Raw genomic sequence first — 23,750 nt, 5'->3', positions numbered from 1 at the left:
GGGGCTCCTGGCTGCAGGTAACTGGACACTGGACAAATTCCAGTCCTGACAGGGTTGGCTGGAAACACCTCTAGCTGGCAAAGGGATGTCAGGCTCCCCTCATGTAAGCGGCCTCCTGGCAGCAGGAAGGCCGACAGCCTGGGAGGCTGGAGGGGCTGTCTCTCCCACCCTAGCCCAGAAGCATGCCCTGCCCAATGCCTACCTTCTTCAGCACACTGGCCTTGTACAGGTTGGCTGCCTTGGCATTTCGGAACATCTCATGTTCCAGCTCCACAGCCTTGGCCTGGAGATCAGGTCTGAGGGTAGGAATGAGCATGAGGCGTCAGGCGGGCTGGAGCCCTCTCTCTGTGGAGCTCCTATGGGATTCTCCCTGAGGACCCTGGAGATGACTTTAGAGCCTGGTGGGAACAGCCATGGGCACAGGGATTCTGACCCGGACACCAGGCATCCAGGGGGCTTACTGTCCTGCAGGCACTGGCAGCCCCTCAGTCCTGGCGGAGCCTGCCCCCTGCTGGGGCTGTGACACCTGCAACCACTGGGAGAAGGGTGGGTCACAATCTGGGGGTGCCCAAATAAGCCAGAAGGGATGGGGGTTCTTGTGGTCCACAAGGAACAGGGGCTTGGGGAAGCCTCTTTGGCCCCTGTGACCCGGGTCACTCACCCATGGGTGGTACCTGTGGCCTGGCGGTTACTGCTCAGAGCCTCCTCCAGAAGCCCCAGGCAGTGCTCACGGGCCTACACAGGGGAGGGAAGTTGGTCACTCAAGCCTCAGGGTTGGGGAAGGAGTCCGGGGGGCGGGTGTGAGGAGTTGTCCACCACTTACCTTCACAGTGAGTCTGGGGATCTTCCTGCTAGAAGCCTCTTTCAGGGGACAGTCCTCATCTGGGGGGTGGGGGGGCGAAGAGGGGTGGGTCCGTCCACTCTACCTCTGCTTTCTGGAGTCCCCAGCCCCCCAATGAGACATCTATACCCTAGGAATAGCCCAAGAGCCCCTGGGGACATTTCTGTACTAACCTGGGGGCACAAATTCTTCTATCTTGGGGTCTTTGCCCTGGAAGATGACATGAAGGGCCTATGAGGCATCTCACTTAGCTGTAGGACAGCCCCCCTGGCCAGCTCCAGGGTAGGAGCTGAGGGCGTGTGAATGGGGGGCCACCTGTGACCCCAGCAGGCCCCCATCCCCTTCACCTTGCGTAGGCTCATCTGTTTCTGGTAGAAGAGATTCCACTCCCGCTTGTGGGCCTCGTCTCTGCCCTCGTCCCCACTGCCTCCAGAACCTTCGTCATACCTAGGGGACAGGCTAGGTGTAAGCAGCCCTGGGCCTGGGTTCTGTCCTCCTGTCATGCTTTTCTGGTAGGGCACTGATGTCTCTGATAGCCTGGCAGGGAGGAGCAACACCAAGATCCTAGCTCCGATATGGCCCACGGGGACAGGGAGTCAATGATGGCACTGGGGCGCCTTGGCACAAGGGGGAGGCCAGCCTATTTGCAGTGGGTTGGGGGCCCCTGACTGACTTCACAGCCCCTCACCTGCTGAAGCCCCCATAGCCCCGGCGGCCTCCCTCATACAGCTCAGGGTCAAAGCCATTCCCCTGGGAAGGCCCGATGCAAGTCTTGTTCCAGCTGCTTCTGTGCTCCAAGGCCTCCAGCTGCTTCCGCAGGGCCACAGGGTCCCGGCAGTGGTCACAGCCCTCGGTGCAGGCAGGGGGCGCATCCCCAAAGTACTTGGCAATGGCAGCATGGCGGCACCTGGCAGAGGCAGCACAGCAGAGGTGAGGGGTGAGGAACCCAGGCAGGCCAGCGTTCATCCACCCACTCCCTACACTTTGGCCGAGGAGCTTTACACGTGGACACCACACTCAGTATCTTATACGCCTCCTGCTGTACGAGCCCGACAAGGCATCATTTGGTCACCCATTTTACAGATGACGACAATGAGCTGAAGGAACTTTCCCAAGGTCATACAACACATCTGGAGGAGCCAGGGTGTGACCCCCACTCTGTCCTGCTTCACTACAGGTTGCTCCTCTAGGTCCTGGCCTCCTGCTCTCTCCTCTGCCCTCCGGCGGTGGGGCACCCTGGGAATAGCTGCCGCTCTGGGCACAGATCCTTAGGGGAAGCAGTAGACGGCTCAAAGCCCACACGTTCCTGCCTGTCAAACAGTGCAGGAAGAGGGCTGGCTCCTCTGGCTGTGCAGGCCTGGGGCAGATAGCGCTCTGAGGCACGGCACACGGTGCACAGCGAGCCCTCTTTGACTCTTCACCCTTTCCCGGAGGTGGGGGATGGGAGGACCAGCACAGCATGGCCCTACCCCTGCATCAGCACTCTGCCCTGCTTCTATGTCTTGGTGACCTTCTTTGTTCCCAAGAAGACTGCGTACGCAGCCCGGAGCTGGGGGACTGCCCAAGAGCAGAAACCAGCAGCTCTGAGAGCCGGCATTGTATGCTGCTCCCTGGTGAGGGCAGCGAGGAGACCAGCCCTGGCAGGAGTCTCATCACATCCCCCAGTGCCTCAACCCGGCCACAGCCCCCTTGCGGCGGTACCAGACTCCGGCTGTCTCTCCTATGACTCCTAGGATGGGGGCACAGTTGGTCCTTGGGGCAGCTGAAGAGGCCCCCGAAGGGGCCACAGATCTCTCAAGGCCCTTGCCAAGGGCCAGTCTCGCCGCAGGAATGTGGCACGGGGTAGGGGAGCCTGCAAGACTGGGCGGCAGAGGGAGGGCTGTCCAGGCACCACATGCCGGGGACAAGCATAGGTGGCATCACTCTCTAACCAGAACGCCTCTCAATGTGGGCACTGTCTGGAGCTGCAAGAAACACCCTCAGGAACTGAGCCCCTCAGCTGATGGTTACACAAGCCCTAGGAAGTGGGGTCTGGCTGCCTTGTTTAGAGAATGCAGCTTTGAACGGCCGGAGATGGCAAGGGGGCCCAGGTAGCCACCAGAGGGCACTGTTCCTGCCACTCCTAAATCACCATGGGACTCTGCATCGCCAGTCTGTGCATCTGCACAGTGGCCGCCTGTCCAGCCTCTGGGAGGCTCTGGCATCCAAGTGGTGTGGCTACGCGGTTGGCTTCCTTCCCCCCACCCTCCCTCAAGCCTGGACTCACTGGGGTTTTGTGCTCACACTCAAAGGGCTCCATTGAGAGCTCACAGATGCGGGCTGGGGTCGGCTCCTGTTCTGCTCCGGGCACACAGTGGTCTGCTGGGGTGGCACAACCAACCAAATGTCAAAGGGCCCTGCCAGCCACTGAGCTCTGGAGCCCGTCCCTGCCAGCCAGGGCCAGGCGTTCAGGGACAGCCCCAGCAAACACCCTTTGGAAAGACTGAGACCAGTAGGGTCCTCCCTCCTCCTGGGGCTGAGGAACACCAGGCACTTCCCTGGGCAAGCAGGCCACGTTCAGGTTACTCTCGAGTCACCCCAAGTTCTTCCCCAAGATGCCTCCCCAGGGGGTTGGCCTTGTGAGTGGGCTGGCAGCTCCCCCACTATTCACTCTTTTTCTTCAGAGGGGCCAGAGGGCGGGACCAGCCAAGGAGTCTCCAGAGAGATAGGTTGGGGGGATGGGCCCAGAGCCCTCCTGAGGGTAGGGAGGGGGCCAATGAGCTGGGAGTGCTGTGCAGCCTCCCTCTGCCACCCCAAGGCTCAGGTGGAGCCTCCCAGGGAACAAGAGAGGGGACCTCCTCTTTTATCAGCTCTGGGCCCAGGCCCAGCCCACAGTGGCTTAGCACACACCCGCCCAGAGGGATAGTAGAGGAAGAGGAGGAACAGAAGAGCTGAGCGCACCCAGCCAGACCTCCCGGGGGCAACACAGCGCACAGGAGTCTGAAGCCAGCGGCCAAGGCCCCAGCAGGGATTCCCTTGCCGGGGCTGGGGCGGCGGTGGCACTGCCCACCCCCCCCCACCCTTGGTGACCGCCCCATGTAACCTGACACTTGGATCTCCAGGACGACCAACAACAGAAAAGCTGAGGCTGAGACAGCAGCTGGCTGTCAGCAGCCGGGAGTTCCACCCGCTCTGAGGAAGGCGCCCAGGGGCAGGTCAGGAAAGAGGCATCCGAAAAGGAAGGAAGTGGTGGTGGCTGGGCCGAGGACAGGCCCAGGAGGCTGCTGGGCTGCCCGGCATGTGCGGTTGCCCCCCAACCCCACACCTGAGTTCCTAGGTGAGTGGTGCCAGCCACAGACGATAGACAGGGTTGCGGGGAGGGGGGTGAGGGGCAGCCAGGGTTCCCTGCCCCAAGGGTGGAGAGCCACCATCTACCTGGAACACAGAGGCTCACAGGGGTGCAACTTCATTTAAACGTGGGCTTTCCCTTCTTTTGCTGGGACCCGGCACTGGAGGGACACGGGCTGAGTGCTTTCCTCCCAGCCTGCTGAGCACGCAGAGGGGCCCCGAGTGCCTGCTTACTCTGCAAGTTAGTTTAAGCTCGTTCTATTCGGGGGCTTAAACAAGGGATTTGGCTGTCCTGGCTTGGGAGGGAACTGTTGCCTGCTCGCTGAGCCTCCCTTTTTCCCAGGATCAATGCAGAGCCCTCTGTGTGCCTGCTTTCTCCCAGCGGAGGCGGCTCGGCACAGGGTCTGCCCCGCCAGTTCGCGCCCCCCCGGAACGTAGCGGGACCCGCAGCAGCTCTGCCCATCTGTGTCCTGCATCAGCGCGGCAGCTGCCGCCTGCCATGAGGGGCTTGGCCCACTCATTGCCAGGTGTCCTCAGCTCAGAGCTAAGCCCAGGTGCTCCTCCCTGGGCCCATTTGGAATCCCGTGAGCTCCCAAGTCTCCCTGAATGCTGCGCCAGAAGCATGAGGGCCTGACTCTGAGGGTGGGGTGGGAGAAGGCGATGATGGTGAGGCTGGTGGAGGACCCACCTGGTATTTGGCCCTCTGCCGTGCCACTGGAATGCTGAGCCCAAGATGGCTCTTCGAGCAGCCCCGGGAGTAGCCCCTTTGGGCAGGGCCCCATGAGCCGAGGTTGCCTGCTCCTCCTGCCTCCCTGCCCCCACACTAGGGTTAAAGTCTCCCTTCCCTGTCCCCCAGATGTTTCCCCCAAAGCAAACAGGCCAATATCTACTTAGAAAGAAAAACAACAATCCAGGGAAAAGTGGAAACCAAGGATCAGTCCAAGTGTTCTTGGCTCAGCAGAGGCTGTGGGACTTGGCCTGGGTTGGCGTCTGGGGAGACTAAAAGCCCTGCAGCGATGAGCCAGGCATGGCACAGAGGGGGCCGGCGCTGGTTCCGTGTTGCAGGCCGCCGGCAGGGCTGGGTAAGGGAAGGGCGCAGTGGTGCGTCCAGGGCTACCCCTGCTGGCTCGGATCTGCAAGGCAAGCGGGTGGGGAGCTGAGTCCCTGCAGCGACAGGACATAGGTGGTCTGGGTCCCCTGAACACAGGCGCTGAGCTGGAACAGCAGGGTGATGCCTAGCTTCTGGGACTGGGGGAACCATCCCTAGCAGCATTAAGTGCCTCCTCCGGTCCTGGAAAGCCACGGGGTTAGTGAAGCAGGACTGCTCTGGGTTCAAATGTCTACTTCCCACAGCAACTTGGAGCCAAGGCAGAAAAGGGCATCTTCTGAAGGCTTGATGCAGTGCCCAGTGGACACCTCTGCCTTACCGGTCAGGCCTCTGGACCCCGCAAAAATGCCACAACCATCAGTTTGCCCCATGATAGCTGTTTCTCAAACAAGACAGGGCCTGGTGGGGCAAGAGTGGCTGCAACCCACCATGACAAGATGACAGGGGCCCTGAGCCATCAGCACACCACTTATCAGTCGTAAACAGGTCGGCCTGCTGCCTGCTCTCTTCCACAAAGGGCCCCTGGAGTTGGAATATCAGTTTTGCAAGGAGGAAACAGGGAAGCTTCAGGACCCAGTGGCAGCTGTCTCGCCTGCAGGATGCCCGCCTGCTCTGTCACAAGGTTCTCTGTGCCAGGAGATGCCACACAAAGGAATGTTTTCTGGTCCCTCTCGCTCTGCCAGCCTGCACCTCTGCCCGGCTCACCTCCCCCTCCATGGGCTGCCATTTCAGCCACAGAGCACCCTCCAAAGGTTCCTGGAAGGGCCACACACAGGCAAGCCAAGGCTGCTCTCCCTTCCTGGGGCCGTGGGAACCCACTTGCTTTGGCTGCCTCCAACCAAAGCACTCCCGAGCCTCACAGGGCTGGGACGGACTCTGACTGCCTTGGTTCACAGGGAAGTACAGTTTTGGAAGGAGAATGGATGACCCTCCTATCTCCTTGAGATAGACCAGAAAGATAAACGCGATCATCAGTACCCACTCCGGCCTTCCCTGTCTTCCTCCCTCCAAACCTGAGAAAGTAAAACGGACAAGAAGCAGCCAGCCTCAGAGTACCCACGTTCCCTGGGTCACAGCTGGGAACTGGGACTCCCTACAGAACCATGGCTGAGGAACATACCGCACGGTCACCTGACGACTGATGGTTATATTGGGCACCAGGCATCAGGCACCCCCCGGGCCTCTCTTTAAATAGCCCACTGGGAAGAGAGCCTGGGACCTGCTGGAATGTGCCTCCTCCCTCTTAGGAGAACAAGGTGCCTCCAGCTCCCACGGTACCCACTAAAGTTTATTCTGCTCAAGCCCAAGGTGGAAATGGCAGAACGTCAACTGAAAAACAAAGGGGTTCCCTGTCAGCCTTCAGGGCAGAACCTCGGTTGTCCAGTGGCCCCATCCCGTTCACAGCTCAGACAGAATCAGTGAGCAGCCGGGATGAAACCCCAGAGCTGGTACAGCTGGTTAACTCAGCTCACCAGAGAGGCCCTGGGCGCAAAGGCACAATGCCATCCACGGCCACATGGCCCCAGCCACGTCCTGCCACTAGCGTGGACTGGCATTCCTCCCAGAGTGGGGCCCTATGTCCCAGAGTCCTCTGGGTGGGACTCTGCAGCGTCCTGACTTCACAATGCCTGGAGGATGGCCGACTTCAGAGCCGAAGCTTCTGACCAATGAAGCCCACCTTCCCTGCACAGCTGAGCAGCCTGGGCCTAACCTGCATCCTCCCTACTCTGGAGGTCACACCCCTCAGACTGGCCGGGTCTCCACACCGCTTCTTGCTCACAAGCAGAGCCCTCCTCTCCACTATCCCTCCCCGAGTCTTTGGACCTGGAAACACAAGTGAAAAAGCCACTCTTGCCCCGCTGGCCTCTGCCCGCTTCCTCTTTCAAGGAGTCTCTGATGGCTACATTAGGCAATGCAGGCACAGGGCCAATCAGGCTGAAGAAGCCAGACCAAGCGGAGACAAAGAAGGGAGGAGAAAAGGTAGGTGCCCAACTCCTGAGCCCTGTGCAAAGTCTCCCCCGGGGCGTTGCTGGGCACCTGTTCCCTCCTCCAGGAATGAGACCGGCAGGCAGGCTACTGCACTCCTAGAAACACGGGAATTGAGGACACCCAGAGAGGCCCCGGAATGAGAGGGGACCACCCTCCTGGTGCAAGCCCACTTCACTGGTCAACAGGAGGCGGGGGCGGGGCGTGTTCAGTGTGACCAGAGAAGAGGGGCCCTATGCATGGGAAGGAGTTTGGTGAATCTGAGACAGACAAGATCTGGCCTTCTGGTGACAAGCTACATGTGTTTCTCAAAGAACAGGTGTGGCCCTGGCCGGGGCGTGAGGTGCCTGAATAAAAGCAGTGCTCCAGATTCATGAGTGTGGAATGGGGCTGATCAGGCAGAGCACACCCGCTTCCAAAGGGCTCTGGGGCCCTGGTCCCTGCACTGCACCTACTGCATGGACAGTGCCCTCAGTAGGCCGCACTGGGGGCTGACTTGCCTTGCCAGCCAGAGAGGAGGCTGCCTAAGATAGGTCTCCATGAGAGACAGCATGGGGCAGTAGGGGGGCTGGCCAGGCTCCCCATCCTGCTGTGTGACCTCAGAGGAGCCACTTAACTCTCTCTACTCTCCCGGCTCTGTTTCCCATACATAAAGGGAAGCAGGGATAGATGATCCGTGGCATTCTAGGATCCCGTGCTCCTTAGTACACTTGGAAACTGGGATCTTGATCTCCTTTGCAGAAACATGCTGACCCTGGGGTGGGGCGTGAGAGAAGACAGGAGGATCTAACTCCAGGAGCCTCCCACTTCTGACAGGAAACCCTCTAATCCTCCAGGGACCCATCTGCCTGCTACCCTCAACGTCACTTAAAACACAGCTCCCGTCTCCAGCCTGCCCCACCACCTGCCTTCACCTCACACACCACAAACATCCTGGGAACGCAGGACATAGATGAAGCTCCCCAGAGGTGTTTGGGGAGGGTCCCTGAAACAGTGTACAAGGGGGTACGACTGCCCCCAAAGGCTTCCTTGATGCTCCTACAGTGGCCAGACGCCCCCTGCCCCGAGGGGAATCACATGTGCAGGGCCCCAACGTGTGCGAGGATCTGTGCTAGCCGCCACTGTGCTTCCAGGAGTCAATCCAACAGCCTCGAAAGATGGGCATCTCCTCTCACGTAAAATGAGGAAAAGAAAGACTCAAGAGAGGCAAAGTGAGACATGTCAATGTCACGGAAGCGAGAAGGGGGGCAGGCGGCATCAAAACAATGTCCCCTGGAGCAGCAGCTGACCAACCGAGAGCAGTTACCCTGTGGAAGAGGAGACACAGGAGGCACATGCCAGCTGCCGTCCAGGTCCCGAAGGCCTGCAAGGCAGAAGAGGGGTTCAAGTGTCCTGTGTGACCACAGGCGGGACCAATGAGGTGAGGAGGAGGTCCCACCTTCCAACAATCAGCGCTGTTCCAAGAAGGAAGAGGGTAGGCTGCCATAGCAGGTGGGACCCCCCCATCTCACCAAGAGAGGCTCACGAAAAGGCTGCATGCCAGAAGAAATGCAGGGAGCCAGGTACAGGGTAAAAGGTTCAAGCAGACAACCTTCAAGGTAATTCTAAGACAGCTCTACCGCGGCGGGAGTCCCAGCAGTGACCGGTTTCCAAGACTGCAGCCATCTCAGGGGAACCTGCCTGGCCCTGACCCAGGACGAGGCGGCAGTAATTAGATCCTCAGGTCTGGCACAAGCCCCTGGCCACCTGTTACCCTCCCTTGGATTAGAGCTGCCTTGGTGAACAAGTTCAGGCTGGGTTGGCACAAGCTGTCCCTGGTCCATCTCTGAAGAGGCACTTGCTCCCTTGTGTCCACTGATGGGCTGAGGCCGGAGGGGAAAGACACTGATGTCTAGCCCCAGCTCACACTCCTAGCCTGGAACTTCCCCTTCAGCCTGTCGGGCACCCTTGGACAGGATTCAGAAGCTCTCAGTCAGGGGCCTGGAGGGCTGAGTTGCCACATAGCTGGGACAGGGGTAGGGGCAGAGGGGACTCTCCTGGTCTGAACCAGCAGAGGAGGGGCTGGCAAACCAGCCTGATCCCATCCTGAGAGGATCCCCTTGGGAAAAACTGCAGGAACACAACGTCATCTCTTTCACCTCAAAGAACACTGAATGAGTAAAGAAATTGGGCTGCGGGGGGCCCTGAAGGGGCTCAGACCACCTCCCCATTAGCTCTCACCTCCAGCTGACCCTAGCTAGAAGCCCCCATGTGCATGCTGGAAGAAGAACCTGATCCTTCTGCCCCACATATGATGGGAGGCAAGAGTATCAGGCTGGAATCCTAAAGCCCTGTCTCCCTGCTGGGAACTGAGGGGAGGCACCCAAAGTTCTGAAGGACCCAGGGGTCACCAGGGGAGCTGTGCCAGCTCTAGGCGCCCCAGCAAAACCAGGAGTGGTGCCTGAGACAAAGGAATGTAACAGTGAAGTCACCCCACCTCGAAGTCAGGAACCTTGGCCAACCATGGCCGGCTGACAGACCTCTCCTGTGTCTGGCTGTGCCAGGCAGCCCCCATGGCAGGGCCTCGGGCTCCCTGCCGTCACCAGCTTCCCCCACCGCGGGTGGTGTCGGCTGGGTGGGGGCTGAGGGCCCCAGTGGTTCCCTCCCCGCTCATGAGCCACAGGGGTACAGGGGTGAGACCTGACGAACTCGTTCTGCGGGCTGCAGGTGGGTGGGGCCTCCCAGCCCTGTCTCTGCTCAGCACGCCCGCAGGAGCCCGCAGGAGCCCGGCAGGAGCCCGGCAGGAGCCCGGCAGGAGCCCGGCGCACCATGGCAGCTGCCAGCTTTGTGCAGGAGATGCGCTCCGTGGGTGAGAAGCTGCTGCTCAAGCTGCAGAGACTACCGCAGGCTGAGCCTGTGGAGATCGTGGCCTTCTCGGTCATCCTCCTTTTCACAGGTAAGCTGGGGCTCTCCCACTCTCCCCGGCGGCCCTGGCGCTTCTCGCGTCCAGGAAAGGTGAGACTGGGGTGCTAGCCAGAGGGCTGGCTAGGTGTCCCCCAGACCGAGGAGGAGAAGCAGATGTCCCTGGGGGAAAGCCAAGGGACCGCCCTAATCCTCGACAAGCTGCTCCAGTGATGGGGTGGTGCCGGAAGCAGGGCCCAGAAGCAGCCCCGAATCCCAACCAGGGATGAAGGGAGCGAGGCTGTGGGCAACGGAGGAGGCAGGACAGGGAGGTCAGGGCCCAGTGGCCGGCACGGGGACCACCGACACCTCCCGCCAGACTCTCTTTGGGCAAAGATCCCACACACCTCCAGAGGGGTTTCCTTTGAAGTCGGGGGTGTGTGCTCCCCCCCCGCCCCCCGCCTGAGCTTCCCGTGCTCTCTGCTTCTGTCTCCTCCCCCAGCTACTGTGCTGCTGCTGCTGCTGACCGCCTGCTGCCGCTGCCACGCTAAGCGCAGACGCGGGAAGGTCCATGCCCAGCCCGTGACCCCACCGTGAGGGGCAGGCGTGAGGACGGCACGCTGGTGAGGAGGCCGCCAAAGCCGTGACCCTAGGTGCCACCTGGCCCTGCGGCCCTCAGCCCACAAGACCGCGCTCCATGGCCCCAGCTCCGGCCCTGCCTGGGAACCCGCCACCTGCAACCTTACCAAGAAAGCAAGGGCTGGGACAGCCACCAAACTCTGACCTGCCAGGAAACCCCAGGGGGCCGGGGAGGAGTCAACTGTTTCAAGCACCGAGTAAAGAAAAACTGGGGATTCTTTCCCAACCTGCACCTTTTAACAAAACACAGAAGCAGGGTCCCCATACTTGGATGGAGAACAGCCTGCATCCGTGGGGAGCTGGCCCTTGGGGCCCCCATGCCAAAGAGGGGCTTTGTGCAATAGCTACTGGATCCCAAGCTTCCCACCAGAGGGGAGCATGTCAGTATTCTGCTCCAGTATTTGCCCGTTTCTTTCCCAGTAAAAGCTTTCTGTTTATGTGTTTCTGCGGCACCAGACTCCCTGGCCTGGGCTTGGTGCTTCCAAAGGGCAATGTGCCAGAATTCCAGGGGTGTGGCCAGTGACTGTCCTTGCCAGGCCTCTGCACTCCCTGTGCCCACGAAAGCTGGAAAAACACACAGGCAGGAATGCCATGCAAGAGGGAACCAGGGAAGGGTCAGGGTGAAAGTCCCGTTGGTAGCAGCTGTTAACGAGCTCTGGCTCCAGATGCCCCCACTGCATGCACCCGGGTTTTGGGCTCAGGAAGGCCACTCCACAGCTTCTGCCACCACTTACTTTACCTGCACAGCCCACACCAGCGGGCTCAGGCCACCGGATCTTCCCAAACTTCTGGAGTCAGAGAAGAGAGGTCAGGCCCCTACTGCTGTCCATAACCTGCATCCTGACCCCTCAGTCTTCCCCATCGTGTACCAGGCTGTCCGGGTGCAAATCCTCACCCCGCCACTCACCAGCTGTGTGAATGCGGCTTAGTGATTCAACCTCCCTGAGCCACATTTCCTCCCCTCTGAGACTCCGCTAACCCCGGAAGCTGCCTCCTGGGGTGAGCTTGTGAGGAGAAACGGAGATGACCTGCAGCAAGCACTTGGCACAGTACTGGGCATATCCTAAGCTCTGGAGATATGAACCATCATCATTATCTGCCCCTCTAAACAAGAGCAACATGGACCCATTTTAAGGACTGGCCCTGCCACAATGTAACACCACCCTGCCTCCCTCCCTTCGGTTCACTTTCTCTTCCAGGTAGAGCTATCGACCCAGGAAAGAGGTTGGGGGAGTAAGAGGTTGGGGGAGTCAAAAGCTCTCCATGGTACCTCCCCCTCCATCCCCGCTGGTCCGCCAGAGCCACTAGGGGTGGAGCCCTGTCTATCTAGAGAAACGGAGTGGAGAGGGGGATGCCGGGCAGGTGGGAGAAACTCTGCCTGGTTTCACTTCCTGGGGTCCACTGACTTGTCTGACGGGTTTGGTTTAGGTTGAAGACCCAGAGAGGAAGTCCTTCCACACAAAAGAAAAGAAATTCAAGAACCAGCCTGTACCCACCCCACAAGAACGGGATTCAGAGTAACAATGGTAACAATGAGGATGGTGAAGGTGGCAGGTGATGATCAGGTTGGCTGAAATTCCCTGAAGGCTTATGTGTGCTTGGTCACTGCCTAAAGCATTTTTTTTTTAAAGATTTTATTTATTTGAGAGAGAGAGAGGGGAGGGAGGGCACAGAGGAAGAGGGAGAGGGAGAAGCAGTCTCCCCGCTGTAGCAGAGTCTGATGTGACGTTAGATCCCAGGACCCGAGGATCATGACCTGAGCCGAAGGCAGACACTTCACCAACTGAGCCACCCAGGCGCCCCAAGCCTAAAGCATTCTGATGCAGGTGATTTCGTTTGATCACAACAGCCTCAGTGCCATGGGTACCATTATTATCCCTATTTTAGAAATGAGGAAATTGAGCCTTAGTGACACTGGGTCACTTTCATAAGTTCAACCAGCTAAAAAGTGGCAGAGTCAGCCTCTGGGCCCAGCCCACCCAGCTGCAGAGCCCCTGCCTGCCACACCCAGGCCCTGAGGCCTCCCAGCTGCAGTGCAGATAAGACTCCCGTCCCATTATCCTCCATCAACCAATCTTAGATCCCACACCCCAAACTGTCTTAAAATCACCTCCCTGTGAGTGGGTGGAGCCCGAAGAAGAAGTAAGAGGTAGGGTGGGGCCCAACTAAGTCTCCCTCCCAGAAGGAAAACAGGGAAGATGGGAGGGACCCAGATGGGAAACCCTGCCCTTTTCAGTCCGGGCACCAAGAGCTGGAGGGGCCCCAGGAAGCCCTCAATTGAGGAGATGCTCAACAGCGGGGCAGCCCAATTCCCGTGGGCCTCTCCCTTAAGCAAGTTTACATCAGCACTAAGAATGTCCCTTCCTGAGGCTGTGCCTCTTTGCTAGGAGATTCTGGCTCCATGGTCTGGATGCCAAGAGGTGGTGACCATGGGCCGTTTCTTTGGCATTCTCCTCCTCCTAACTGCTGAGCCCAAGTAAGATGCCATCCTTGCGCTGCTGGGAAGGCTTACTCCTTCCCACTTGGCAGCAAACTGGCCCACGCAGAGCCCCACCACTAATGGCTCCCCACGGCAGTCCTGGGCAGGCTTCGGTGCCACTCAGCTCAACAAATCAGATCGGCTCCACTGCGACAGCAGCCTGGCACACTCCCAGCACGGGTCTTCTAGGGAAGAGAGGCAGGGAGAGGAAGCAGCAATCCCCCCATTGTGGGAAAGAACAAACAAGAGAGGCACAGCAATGGTGGCCATGGAACGGGAGGCCAGCAGGCTGTCTGTGCCCTGAAGGGCATCTGGCTATCACAGGTCTCCATTCCTGCCACCAGGTCCACTGGAACGAGCCACCCCCAAGTCTGCCTGTGATCATTGCTGCACCAATTTCCCAGCCTCATCAGGCCTCCCCTGACTCTGGCCTCTACTCCACAGGAGCCTCTCGCTTCCTCCAAAGATCCACACTCAAGATCCTGTGCATTTTACCGGCTCTTATGCCTTATCAGAAACCACAGTAGAGGGGCGCCTGGGTGGCTCAGTTGGTTAAGCGACTGCCTTCGGCTCAGGTCATGATCCTGGAGTCCCTGGATCGAGTTCCGCGTTGGGCTCCCTGCTCAGCGGGGAGTCTGCTTCTCCCTCTGACCCTCTTCCCTCACGTGCTCTATATCTCTCATTCTCTCTCTCTCAAATAAATAAATAAAATCTTAAAAAAAAAAAAGAAAGAAACCACAGTAGAGCCCCGGGTACAAGAATCTCATTAGCAAAACCTGGCAGACAGCACATAAAACACTCTTCTCCTAAATCTGTTTTCTCAAACATTAACGTTCAAGATCAACCTACAGTAAAAATCTTCACGACATAGTTGCCTGTGGGTAACACAACTTCCAGACCCAAAAACTGAGGACAATTTTGTTCTCAAAAGTAGTTTCCTCACCCTCCTCAGGACCTGCTGCCTGCCATGAAACACTGTGCCCTGGTCCTACTCTTCCATGGTCTTCATGCCTCACCCTAACCTCACTCCTTATGGGGGATCCCCTCCGCCCCCAGGCCAGGCCACACCACACACACCAACAGCATTCTCCACCTCTTCCCATCATGTTCCCTTCATGATGATCATTTCCGGAGGATTTTCTGATCAGGGCCAGCAATTAGCTGGAAGAGTTGGTTAAAGCCACTTTTGTGCACATGACACAAAACATTCCCGACACAACTCATTTTAAATGGAAACATATACGTGCACATTCCTTGGCCAATATTTTTGCTGTAGGGCCAAAGCCTTTCCTCCGAGTGTGGGGTTTGTTGGCCAGAGTTCCTATATTGGCTATTTGCTAATTGTGGTTATTATAAATCAGAACAAGAACTTAAAAGACATCCACAGAAATCAGCATGTGAAATCCTGGATTTTTGCAACATGTTTCCAGTTGTCTTGCCACATCTGTTTTGACAGACATACTGAGTGATTCCAAAGTCATTCCAAAGTGGCCAAATAGGTGCTTATAGCAACAACTCCCACCCCCTCAACCCCACACTACCCCCGCCCCCTTGAGGTGTGGCAGGGAGCTTCGGAGCTCAGTCTCTGTAGCCGAGCTCCACAGCTGGGTTTAAACCCCCAAGCAGTTACTTCTTAGCTGGATGACCTTGGGTGAGTTGCTTCACCTCGGTGCCTGCTCCACAGCTGTAAAACTGGGGTTTCAGCGATTCCTGTTGCTCCATATTCTTATGTAACATTAAGTGTGATTATGTCATTACAATAACAAGGACAAATGCCACAAACAGGTTTGGGAACAAACAGCTGACTCCTGATAAGCAACCAACTTCACTGATGGAGGAAGTAGGCAGCTGTGCTAGAGACCAGCCTGCTGTCTGGGAGCGTTCAGCAGCCAAGGGCATGCGTCAGTATGTTTTACGGAGGGAAACTCGAAACATCAGGTGAGCCCATGACAGTCAAGAAGGACTTTACTGAACTCGCTCATCATCTGTCTCCTCCAACCTCGGCTGCTCATTAGCATTGCTCCGCAGGCTTTACAGAGCACGGGGCTCTGACTGCCCAGAGACTGAACTAAGTGATACCAGGCAGGGCCCAGATGATTCTAATGAGCAGGGCTGAGGACCAGCGACCTAGAATGGAAGCCTGGATGGGCAGGGCCTGCCTCACTTGGTTCACAATGGACATGAGGTACCTAGCGCAGTTCCTGGCCACACCAAGCACTTGAATCCTAACTTTTAAAGAATAAATGGTGGCGCTAGGTTTCCATTTCTGCTTCCTCACTGCCCCATCCATCACACCAGTGGGTAGGACCCAACCACATGAAGCAGCTGAGAGGCCGGCAAAGGCACTAGGGAAAAGTTAGCCTCCACAGGACCCTGGGGTCTCAATGGTGATAAACACCTCGTTCCGGAAGGCGCCAGCTAGAGCTAGTTAACCATTCACCAGCCCCCCCCCAGCACCACAGGAAGAGAGCAGCCCGGGTGCGGCTCCAGCCCAGGGCTTCCTGGAGTCCTGGGCTTCCTGCACTCTGGCCAAGACCTCCTAGTCCACAGGCTGGCAGCTAGATAGAGAGGAGAGGCAGGACCCAGCCACAGGTAAGGCAGACAGGTGGCCTGAGGCAAGGGTCCTGGATCCAGTCTCCTTCCCCACCTTACCCCAAGCCTGACTTCTCTCAGTGAGGACGCCTGAACATACTACCCTGAGCAGCCCCCAAAACGACATCACAAAAAGAACAGAACGCAGCTGAAGGGGTAAGTACAAAAAGCAGAAGGGGAAGGCAGTTGCTAGGCAACGGGCCGTAGCCCCCTTTGTTCACTCCCGTGACAGCAATGAGGTCTGGTCAGGGCCACTTGGCCATGCCAACACCTTTTCCTCGCAACAGTCAGGGTGCGGCTCGGGCCCCCAAAGCGTGGGGCCTGCAGGATTACTCTGACCGGCCCGCTCTTAGGACACGGGAGTGTTAACAGCAGAATCAGGTAGTGACTCCTTCCTTCTCGCCGCTACTCCCCTCAACTGGCTCCCGGCCCGCAGCCTGCCCATCTGAGCTGCTTCAAGATTAGCTAGTTCTTCTGTTTCCAGCTGCCTCCAGGGGAGCTTACTGAGGCCTCGGGTGGACTCAGTCCGCTCCTCAACTCCAATGCTGATCTCTCAAAATGCTTCCCAAATGTTTGGCAGTTGAGGCAGGGAAAACAGCAAGGATCTGTAGCGGTGCGTTTTAGATTCTAGCTGAGTAAATCTCAGGGATGGGAAAGTTCCTGCTCACACCAGGGCGTGGAGCCCAGCATCCCTGCAGAGGTGGGACAGCTGGTCTGAGACCACTCCAGAGGATGAAGTTGGGGTGGACAGCAGCGCCTGGGACAGGGCCTTCGAGAGGCCCTGGCACTCAAGGCCTCTGTGCCCTCTTTTCCAGGTTCACATGGACAAACTGACAAACCAGAAGTTCATGTGGAATGATGAGTTCTGGCAAAATCCGTGGGACCAGGGAGGCCTGGCAGTGATCTGCTTATTCATCACCACGATCCTGTTTCTCATTGTGTTTGCCATTATATTTGGTTTACTCCCTCCACTTAAGGTCAAGCAGTATGAAGAGTCGTGACCTGACTTTCTGGGGGGGCCAAGAAGGGGCCCACCTGTTAACTCTCAAAACACCATGTACCTTTTCTTCAAAGCCCTTTTAAGAGTCTGCAATTATACATATATGTTAACATAATTAATTAATTAACTAATGTGATTATCTGAGAAGTGCCCGTCTTCCCCACTGAACAGAACACCACAAAAGCAGGGGAGGGTCTCTTCCTGCTCACCACTGTACCCCCATACCCAATGTACCTGGAGCAGAGTCCGTTTCAAACAATATTTGCTGGTTGAATAAATGAATAAATGATCAAACAAATGGACAGACAGAAAGATGCTGGGCTGCCTGCTCCCCCCAGACCACAGTCCCCAGATGACAGCGCCCCAGTTCAGTTGAGGCCCAAACACAAAGCTGTTCTTCTATCTCAGACGAGGTACAGAGGCCTCTGAGCCGGAAGTTGCTTCAACCTAATGACGGTTCCTTTTGACACTAAGAGATGAAGAGCACCGTCCGGAGTGAACAAATGCTTGTCACGGCCATAGCTGGACACGGAGGAGAGCGGAGCACCGCTGGATGCCCTGCCCCGACCTCATTCATACTGACCTGAGTGTCTCTGCCACTGGTCCCAGAGATGCCCAGGTCTCCCTCACAGGGTCCCACAGCCCCCACGCACCCAAGACCACCCTACAACACCATCTTTGTAGAGGTGTACCTGCCTCTGCCAAAGCCGCCACACTGGACTGGCCCTGGCAGCCAGGTGCCCTCCCTTAGCAAACAGCTGCTTTCACTTAAACCACAAACCAGGACTATTCTTAGAAAAAGAGCAAATATCTGGTGGGGAACGGGTGATACACCACTTATGCAAATAAAGACATTTCTTTTTCACTCAAAGAGCAATTGCACACTCAGCCACGACAGCAGTGCTTATTCCATGCCAGGCAGTCCTGGAATCAGGAGCCCTCGTACGCAGCACACGACGTAGGAGAGATGAGGCTGCGTGTGGCACAGCGGGAGGCCCACTGACGCGGAGACCCCCAGGTGCACTGAGAGGCCCCAGCTCCCCAGTAGGACACAGGAGAAATAAAGGCAGGGGCCCCTAGTAGGACCTGGCCAGTTGCTGGGCGGCTGCAGCCCAGAGGCATATGGCAGAGCTAACCCTTCAGACAGTCCCACAGAGCCTCAGACTCATCCCAGAAAAGAACCCAGCAGGGGTATTTCCAGCAGAAGGGACTCTGACAACGAGCAAGGATACCCGGCCCTTCCATTACGAGCGTTTTCCTCAAGGAGCCCGAGAGGGCCTAACTTAACTCCCTCCACTAGTGCCTGAAAAGGGCTCTGGTCGAGATGGCTGTGGGCAAGGGTGCCAACCACCTCTGCTGGGCGTGCCACAGAGGCCAGAGGAGAGACTCAGAGGAGCCACCAAATCATCAGTGAGTAGGAGGGGGTGGGAATCAAAATACATGGCCCAAATAAGTACCTCTCTGGTTTCCAGATGAGAGCCCCAAACATCTGCTAGATACCAGGTCTATGTACTTACTCAGCTCCAGGCTTCAAAAATCTAGTCTTGCAAAAACCAAGATGGGACATGTATATGAAATGCGCATGTCACTAAAAATCGGGAAACCCAGATTAGTGGTGTCTGTCTACTGTGAGCTTTGTGACCATGACCTCTCTGGGCATCGGTCTGTTCATCTCTAGGTCTGAAGCAATCACTTCTGCCTCATCTACCTCACAGGGAGACCAATATGAGTTCTTCAGATCAAAGGGCTGCACACATGCAAAGTGCTCCCAGCTCGTCCAGAATCATCCTGGCTGTCCCTCATGTCCCGAACCTGTCCTGCCACAACCTGCCTGTCACTGAGCAGCCATCAGGCTCTTTCAAGCCTCTGCCACCAGCACATACAGAGAAAACAGAGAAGTGGATTCCAAGCAGGCGGGCTGGTGTTACGATAGAAAAGCTGACTTCTCTCCAAGCTTATTATCTACCCCCAAAAGATACGGTAGGTCACGTGGCTCTTTTTGGGTCCAGGATAAAAGTGACTCCTACTCAAGTGAAGCCAGTGGTCCAGCTCAGTGTCAAGTGATGACCACAATGCTAATGGCTCAGAACCAATCACATGATACATGACGGGGTCATTTATGGGACCATCTACTCCAGAAGTGAATGGAGTGGGCTGAATGGATGACCACCCAAAATACTGAATGAGTCTTCACACTGCTAGTTTCTGGGGCCTTCCTGGCAAGGATACGGACTTCCAGACTGCCTGATAGGAAATGCCCCACACAGTAGCCTTCAGCAGGCAGCATGCCTTGGTGGCCCAACAGCTGCCCTATGTTAGCTGGTTAACTAGTAGGTGCTGTGGGGGCGGGGGGGGAGATCTCACTAACCCATTGCTCCGCATATTAAATAAGTCACTCACCCCAATTCTTCACAGAAGGTCACCAGGGCATCAAAGGCCAAGACAGCAGCTTTATCAGATGCTTTGTTCCCTCTCTTTTCCTGGAGACAAGAAAAGACCACTTAGCAAAGTCTTACATAGTTGAACTACCTTGCAGCCTAAACAACGATGAGGGAGAAAAATATCAAATGACAGTAAGAAAGCCATTTACAAAATGGTGTTCCCAAACCTAACCATGCATCAGAATCACCCGGATAACTTTATTTTTTATTTATTTTTTATTTTTAAAGATTTTATTTTCAAGCAACATCCACACCGAACAAGGGGTTTGAACTCATAGTACGGAGCTCTAGAGTCACGTGCTCTACTGACTGAGCCAGCCAGGCATCCCCCACCTGGATAACTTTCAAAAAGTGACCTGGAATAAAAAGCTTTTGCACAGCAAAAGAAACAGTCAACAAAACCAAAAGACAACCAACCGAATGGGAGAAGATATTTGCAAATGACATATCAGATAAAGGGCTAGTATCCAAAATCTATAAAGAACGTATCAAACTCAACACCCAAAGAACAAATAATCCAATCAAGAAATGGGCAGAAGACATGAACAGACATTTTTCCAAAGAAGATATCCAAATGGCCAACAGACACATGAAAAAGTGCTCAACATCTCTCGGCATCAGGGAAATCCAAATCAAAACCTCAATGAGATACCACCTCACACCAGTCAGAATGGCTAAAATTAACAAGTCAGGAAACGACAGATGTTGGCAGGGATGCGGAGAAAGGGGAACCCTCCTACACCGTTGGTGGGAATGCAAGCTGGTGCAACCACTCTGGAAAACAGTATGGAGGTTCCTCAAACAGTTGAAAACAGAGCTACCATATGATCCAGCAATTGCACTACTGGGTATTTACCCCAAAGATACAAATGTAGGGATCCGAAGGGGTATGTGCACCCCGATGTTTATAGCAATGTCCACAATAGCCAAACTGTGGAAAGAGCCAAGATGTCCATCGACAGATGAATGGATAAAGAAAATGTGGTATATGTATATACAATGGAATATTATGCAGCCATCAAAAGGAATGAGATCTTGCCATTTACAACGACATGGATGGAACTGGAGGGTGTTATGCTGAGTGAAATAAGTCAATCAGAGAAAGACATGTATCATATGACCTCACTGATATGAGAAATTCTTAATCTCAGGAAACAAACTGAGGGTTGCTGGAGTGGTGGGGGGTGGGGGGGGGGGGGGGGCGGGGGAAAAGAAATTGGGGAGGGTATGTGCTATGGTGAGTGCTGTGAAATTGTGCAAGACTGTTGAATCACAGATCTGTACCTCTGAAACAAATAATGCAATATATGTTAAGGAAAAAAAAAAAAAAAAAGAAGGGGGGGAAGAAAGAAGGGGGGTAAATCAGAGGGGGAGATGAACCATGAGAGACGATGGACTCTGGGTTCTAGAGGGGAGAGGGGTGGGGGGATGGGTTAGCCTGGTGATGGGTATTAAAGAGGGCACATTCTGCGTGAACACTGGGTGTTATGCACAAACAACGAATCATGGAACACTACATCACAAACTAATGATGTAATGTATGGTGATTAACATAACAATAAAAAATTTCAAGAAAAAAAAAAGTGACCTGGAGCCCACACCCAGACTACTGAATTGAACTTTTTGGAATGGGAGCTTTGGGGAGTTTATTTTCAAAAAACTGCTCAGATGATTGTCATACAAAGGGCCCAGGGACTGGCATTTGGGAACCATATATAATATGATCCATATTTTCCTTTAAGATTTTATTTTTAAGTAATCTCTACACCCAGGGTGCCTGGGTGGCTCAGTTGGTTAAGCGACTGCCTTCGGCTCAGGTCATGATCCTGGAGTCCCGGGATCGAGTCCCACATCAGGCTCCCTGCTCAGCGGGGAGTCTGCTTCTCCCTCTGACCCTCTTCCCTCTCATGCTCTCTATCTCTCATTCTCTCTCTCTCAAATAAATAAATAAAATCTTTAGAAAAAAAAAGTAATCTCTACACCCAATGTGGGGCTCAAACGTACAACCCTGAGATCAAGAGTTGCGTGCTCCACCAACTAAGCCAACCAGGTGTCTCAATATCATGTATCCAATTTAATAGTAAATATACGCACAAGTGTATTTAGATTTGAAGGAACACACGTACCTCTGTATGTACAGAAGGATATATACTACAATGTGAGCAGTGATTTCTTCTGAGTGCTGGGATTATGCATTATTTGCCTTTTTGTACAGGTCTATTCGTCAAAGTTTCCTTTCAAAAAATTGTGAAATTTTTAAAAATACAGAAAAATATGGGCACCTGGGTGGCTCAGATGGTTAAGCGTCTGCCTTCGGCTCAGGTCATGATCCCAGGGTCCTGGGATCGAGTCCCGCATCGGGCTCCCTGCTCCTTGGGAGCCTGCTTCTCCCTCTGCTTCTCTCTCTCTCTCTCCCCCTCTTGTCTCTCATGAATAAATAAATAAAATCTTAAAAAAAAAAAGAATGGATGCTGGTAAAACTTTAAAAAAAATACAGAAAAAAATAAAAATACAGAAAAATATACAGAAAAGGAATGAAAATATAATAGACACTGGTATGTGAGATCTCGTCTATTGGTTTTCTGCTTCTGGAAGGTGAATGAATCATCCCCACCACCTAAACACACATAAATACAACTACTACCTCTCCCTTCATTCTGCCAATCTGTTTATATCACAATTTCTTCTGAAGTCATAATTTTCCTTATGGTGAGGAAACAGCAACATCATTCAGAGCTAAACCATGTGACTACATTTTTACATTTCTCATGATCACATAACCTTTCTTGTACAACTTTGTTCTCCTAAAATAAATAGCTGTTTTTTCACTTGAATTTTAGTGTATTACTACCTTACCCCCAAATGCTGTGATATAATAAAAAATTCATGTCAACAGGGGCCAAAGATGGCAGGTTCCACTTTTATTTTTAGAAGCCTCCCACCTGGAGCCTTCTGTCACCCCTGGTTCAACTTGAACTACCCCTCCCTCAGCCTGGCGCACAGCTGAGACCACCCTTCCATGGCGCCCCAGGACATTCCTTTTGCCTGGCTCGGGTCAGATCTCTTTCTCTAAAAATACATACTGACTCTGTGTAGACTGCAGTTATTTTGGGGAGGGGGCTGGTAAGTTAAACTGCCCATTTTTCTATTCTGAAAATTGTAAAAAATCCTCCCCTTCCGTCTGATTATAGGGATGCATGTGCCCCAAATGGCTGAGAATCAGTACAAGACAGGCAAAAGCTGCAAAACTAAGAGCATGCAACAGGGTCTAAGAGAAAGTCTCAGAAATACCCCAAGTGGCAACAAGGAATGTTTGGCTGGAATCTGAATTTCTTTTCAGTCATCTTTGTCCTTTGCTCCGTGTTTAAGGGAGCACATGAATTGAGATTTCCCTTTTTGTCTCGACACTCCTCTGTACAGCTCATCCACCTGTAACGTGGCCTCCCACCGACGTCTGCAGCTCTCTCAGGTAATCACCCCAGACGGTGCCAACTGCTTCTTCATCAAAGCAAGCAAAAGTATTTTTGAGGACATCTTCCGGATCTGTGCCATTTAGCTTTTCACCACAGTGAAAAACATGGTGAAATTTATGGGCCCCAGAGCCTCATTTATCATGGCATCCAGAAGCTCAACAGTTGGATTTTCCCCCAGGCAGGCAGCATAGCATACATATCTTCCTTGTCAATGAAACCCTTTCTGCTCTGATCAATCACGTTGAAGGCCTCTTTGAATTTCTGAATCTGTGACTGGTCAAACATGGCGAACACGTTGGATGTTGAGCACTGGGGGTGCTTCTTGGTGGTCCTGGTCTTTGCTCCTTTTGCTGGACATGGTGGCGGTTAAATCCCTGCCCAGCCAGGAGAATATGAGCACTTCAGTTAACCCCCTCCCTGCTGCTATCAACACCCTTCTACTCCCAGAGCCTGTAAAGACCAACACTTCCAACATCCGACATCTGCTTAGCAAACCGAAAGCTATAAATGTCTTTAACCTGCCTTCACACTTAACTGGCTGGCTGGGTAGGAAATTCTAGGTTGGAAATGGTTTATCTAGAATTAGAAGGCATTGCCTCATTGTTTCTCATTTCTGATATTATGATGGAGAAAACTGGTGCTGTTCTGGCTCCCAGTCCTCCACATATCACCTCTCCGGAGGCTTTCTGGATCTTCTCTTTGTCTTACATGTCTTATTGATAAGCCTAGTGTGAGCTCTTATAACTCACTGTGTAGGGGCACCTGGGTGGCTCAGTCGTTAAGCGTCTGCCTTCGGCTCAGGTCACGATCCCGGGGTCCTGGGATCGAGCCCCGCATCGGGCTCCCTGCTCGGCGGGAAGCCTCCTTCTCCCTCTCCCACTCCCCCTGCTTGTGTTCCTGCTCTCGCTGTGTCTCTGTCAAATAAATAAAATCTTAAAAAAAAAAAACTCACTGTGTAAGTTTTAAATAATTATACCTAATTAC

The 23,750-nt window shown here is 54.6% G+C and overlaps 3 protein-coding genes across 11 annotated transcripts in view; 2 read left to right on the top strand and 1 right to left on the bottom strand.

The window, feature by feature from the left end:
• Positions 1–23,750, bottom strand: part of RECQL5 (RecQ like helicase 5) — a 38,157-nt gene that overhangs the window by 2,837 nt on the left and 11,570 nt on the right. For 3 of the 7 annotated variants that reach the window (XM_025859766.2, XM_025859767.2, XM_025859768.2), the window contains exons 8-14: positions 19,253–19,332; positions 1,530–1,748; positions 1,189–1,288; positions 1,015–1,051; positions 824–882; positions 662–735; positions 203–296 (exon numbers count right to left, since the gene is read on the bottom strand). In XM_025859766.2, the coding sequence (XP_025715551.1) occupies positions 203–296; positions 662–735; positions 824–882; positions 1,015–1,051; positions 1,189–1,288; positions 1,530–1,748; positions 19,253–19,332 (663 nt within the window). Of the gene's footprint in view, positions 1–202; positions 297–661; positions 736–823; positions 883–1,014; positions 1,052–1,188; positions 1,289–1,529; positions 1,749–19,252; positions 19,333–23,750 lie in introns of those variants that run through there. The other 4 variants (XM_073885931.1, XM_073885932.1, XR_012376152.1 and 1 more) reach the window with 4 other exon arrangements.
• Positions 3,764–11,238, top strand: SMIM5 (small integral membrane protein 5). The gene is made up of 3 exons (XM_025859769.2): positions 3,764–4,157; positions 9,969–10,197; positions 10,645–11,238. The coding sequence occupies exons 2-3, from the start codon at positions 10,071–10,073 to the stop codon at positions 10,737–10,739; spliced, it is 222 nt and encodes a 73-aa protein (XP_025715554.1). The 5' UTR covers positions 3,764–4,157; positions 9,969–10,070; the 3' UTR covers positions 10,740–11,238.
• On the top strand, positions 11,371–17,154 carry ERLN (endoregulin). 3 transcript variants are annotated; one of them, XM_025859770.2, is made up of 2 exons: positions 11,371–15,198; positions 16,668–17,154. In XM_025859770.2, exon 2 carries the CDS (start codon positions 16,674–16,676, stop codon positions 16,851–16,853), a length of 180 nt encoding a protein of 59 aa, XP_025715555.1. In that variant the 5' UTR covers positions 11,371–15,198; positions 16,668–16,673; the 3' UTR covers positions 16,854–17,154. The 3 variants fall into 3 exon arrangements, with proteins under 3 accessions (XP_025715555.1, XP_025715558.1, XP_073742073.1); XM_025859773.2 differs by lacking the exon at positions 11,371–15,198 and adding an exon at positions 15,209–16,008; XM_073885972.1 differs by lacking the exon at positions 11,371–15,198 and adding an exon at positions 16,066–16,233.

Source organism: Callorhinus ursinus, unplaced genomic scaffold (assembly GCF_003265705.2).
Source record: "Callorhinus ursinus isolate GAN/ISIS: 27379988/994484 unplaced genomic scaffold, GSC_fseal_2.0 scaffold68, whole genome shotgun sequence".
NCBI classification, from domain to species: domain Eukaryota; kingdom Metazoa; phylum Chordata; class Mammalia; order Carnivora; family Otariidae; genus Callorhinus; species Callorhinus ursinus.
Note: the sequence above shows the minus strand (reverse complement) of the source record. Positions and strands in the feature narration are given on the sequence as shown.

Excerpts from the sequence above, each read along its gene's own strand:
- ERLN (XM_025859770.2), top strand. The coding sequence starts at position 16,674 with ATGGACAAACTGACAAACCAGAAGTTCATGTGGAATGATGAGTTCTGG.
- SMIM5 (XM_025859769.2), top strand. The coding sequence starts at position 10,071 with ATGGCAGCTGCCAGCTTTGTGCAGGAGATGCGCTCCGTGGGTGAGAAG. Across the intron at positions 10,198-10,644 it reads GGTCATCCTCCTTTTCACAG|CTACTGTGCTGCTGCTGCTG; the intron begins GTAAGCTGGGGC and ends CTCCTCCCCCAG.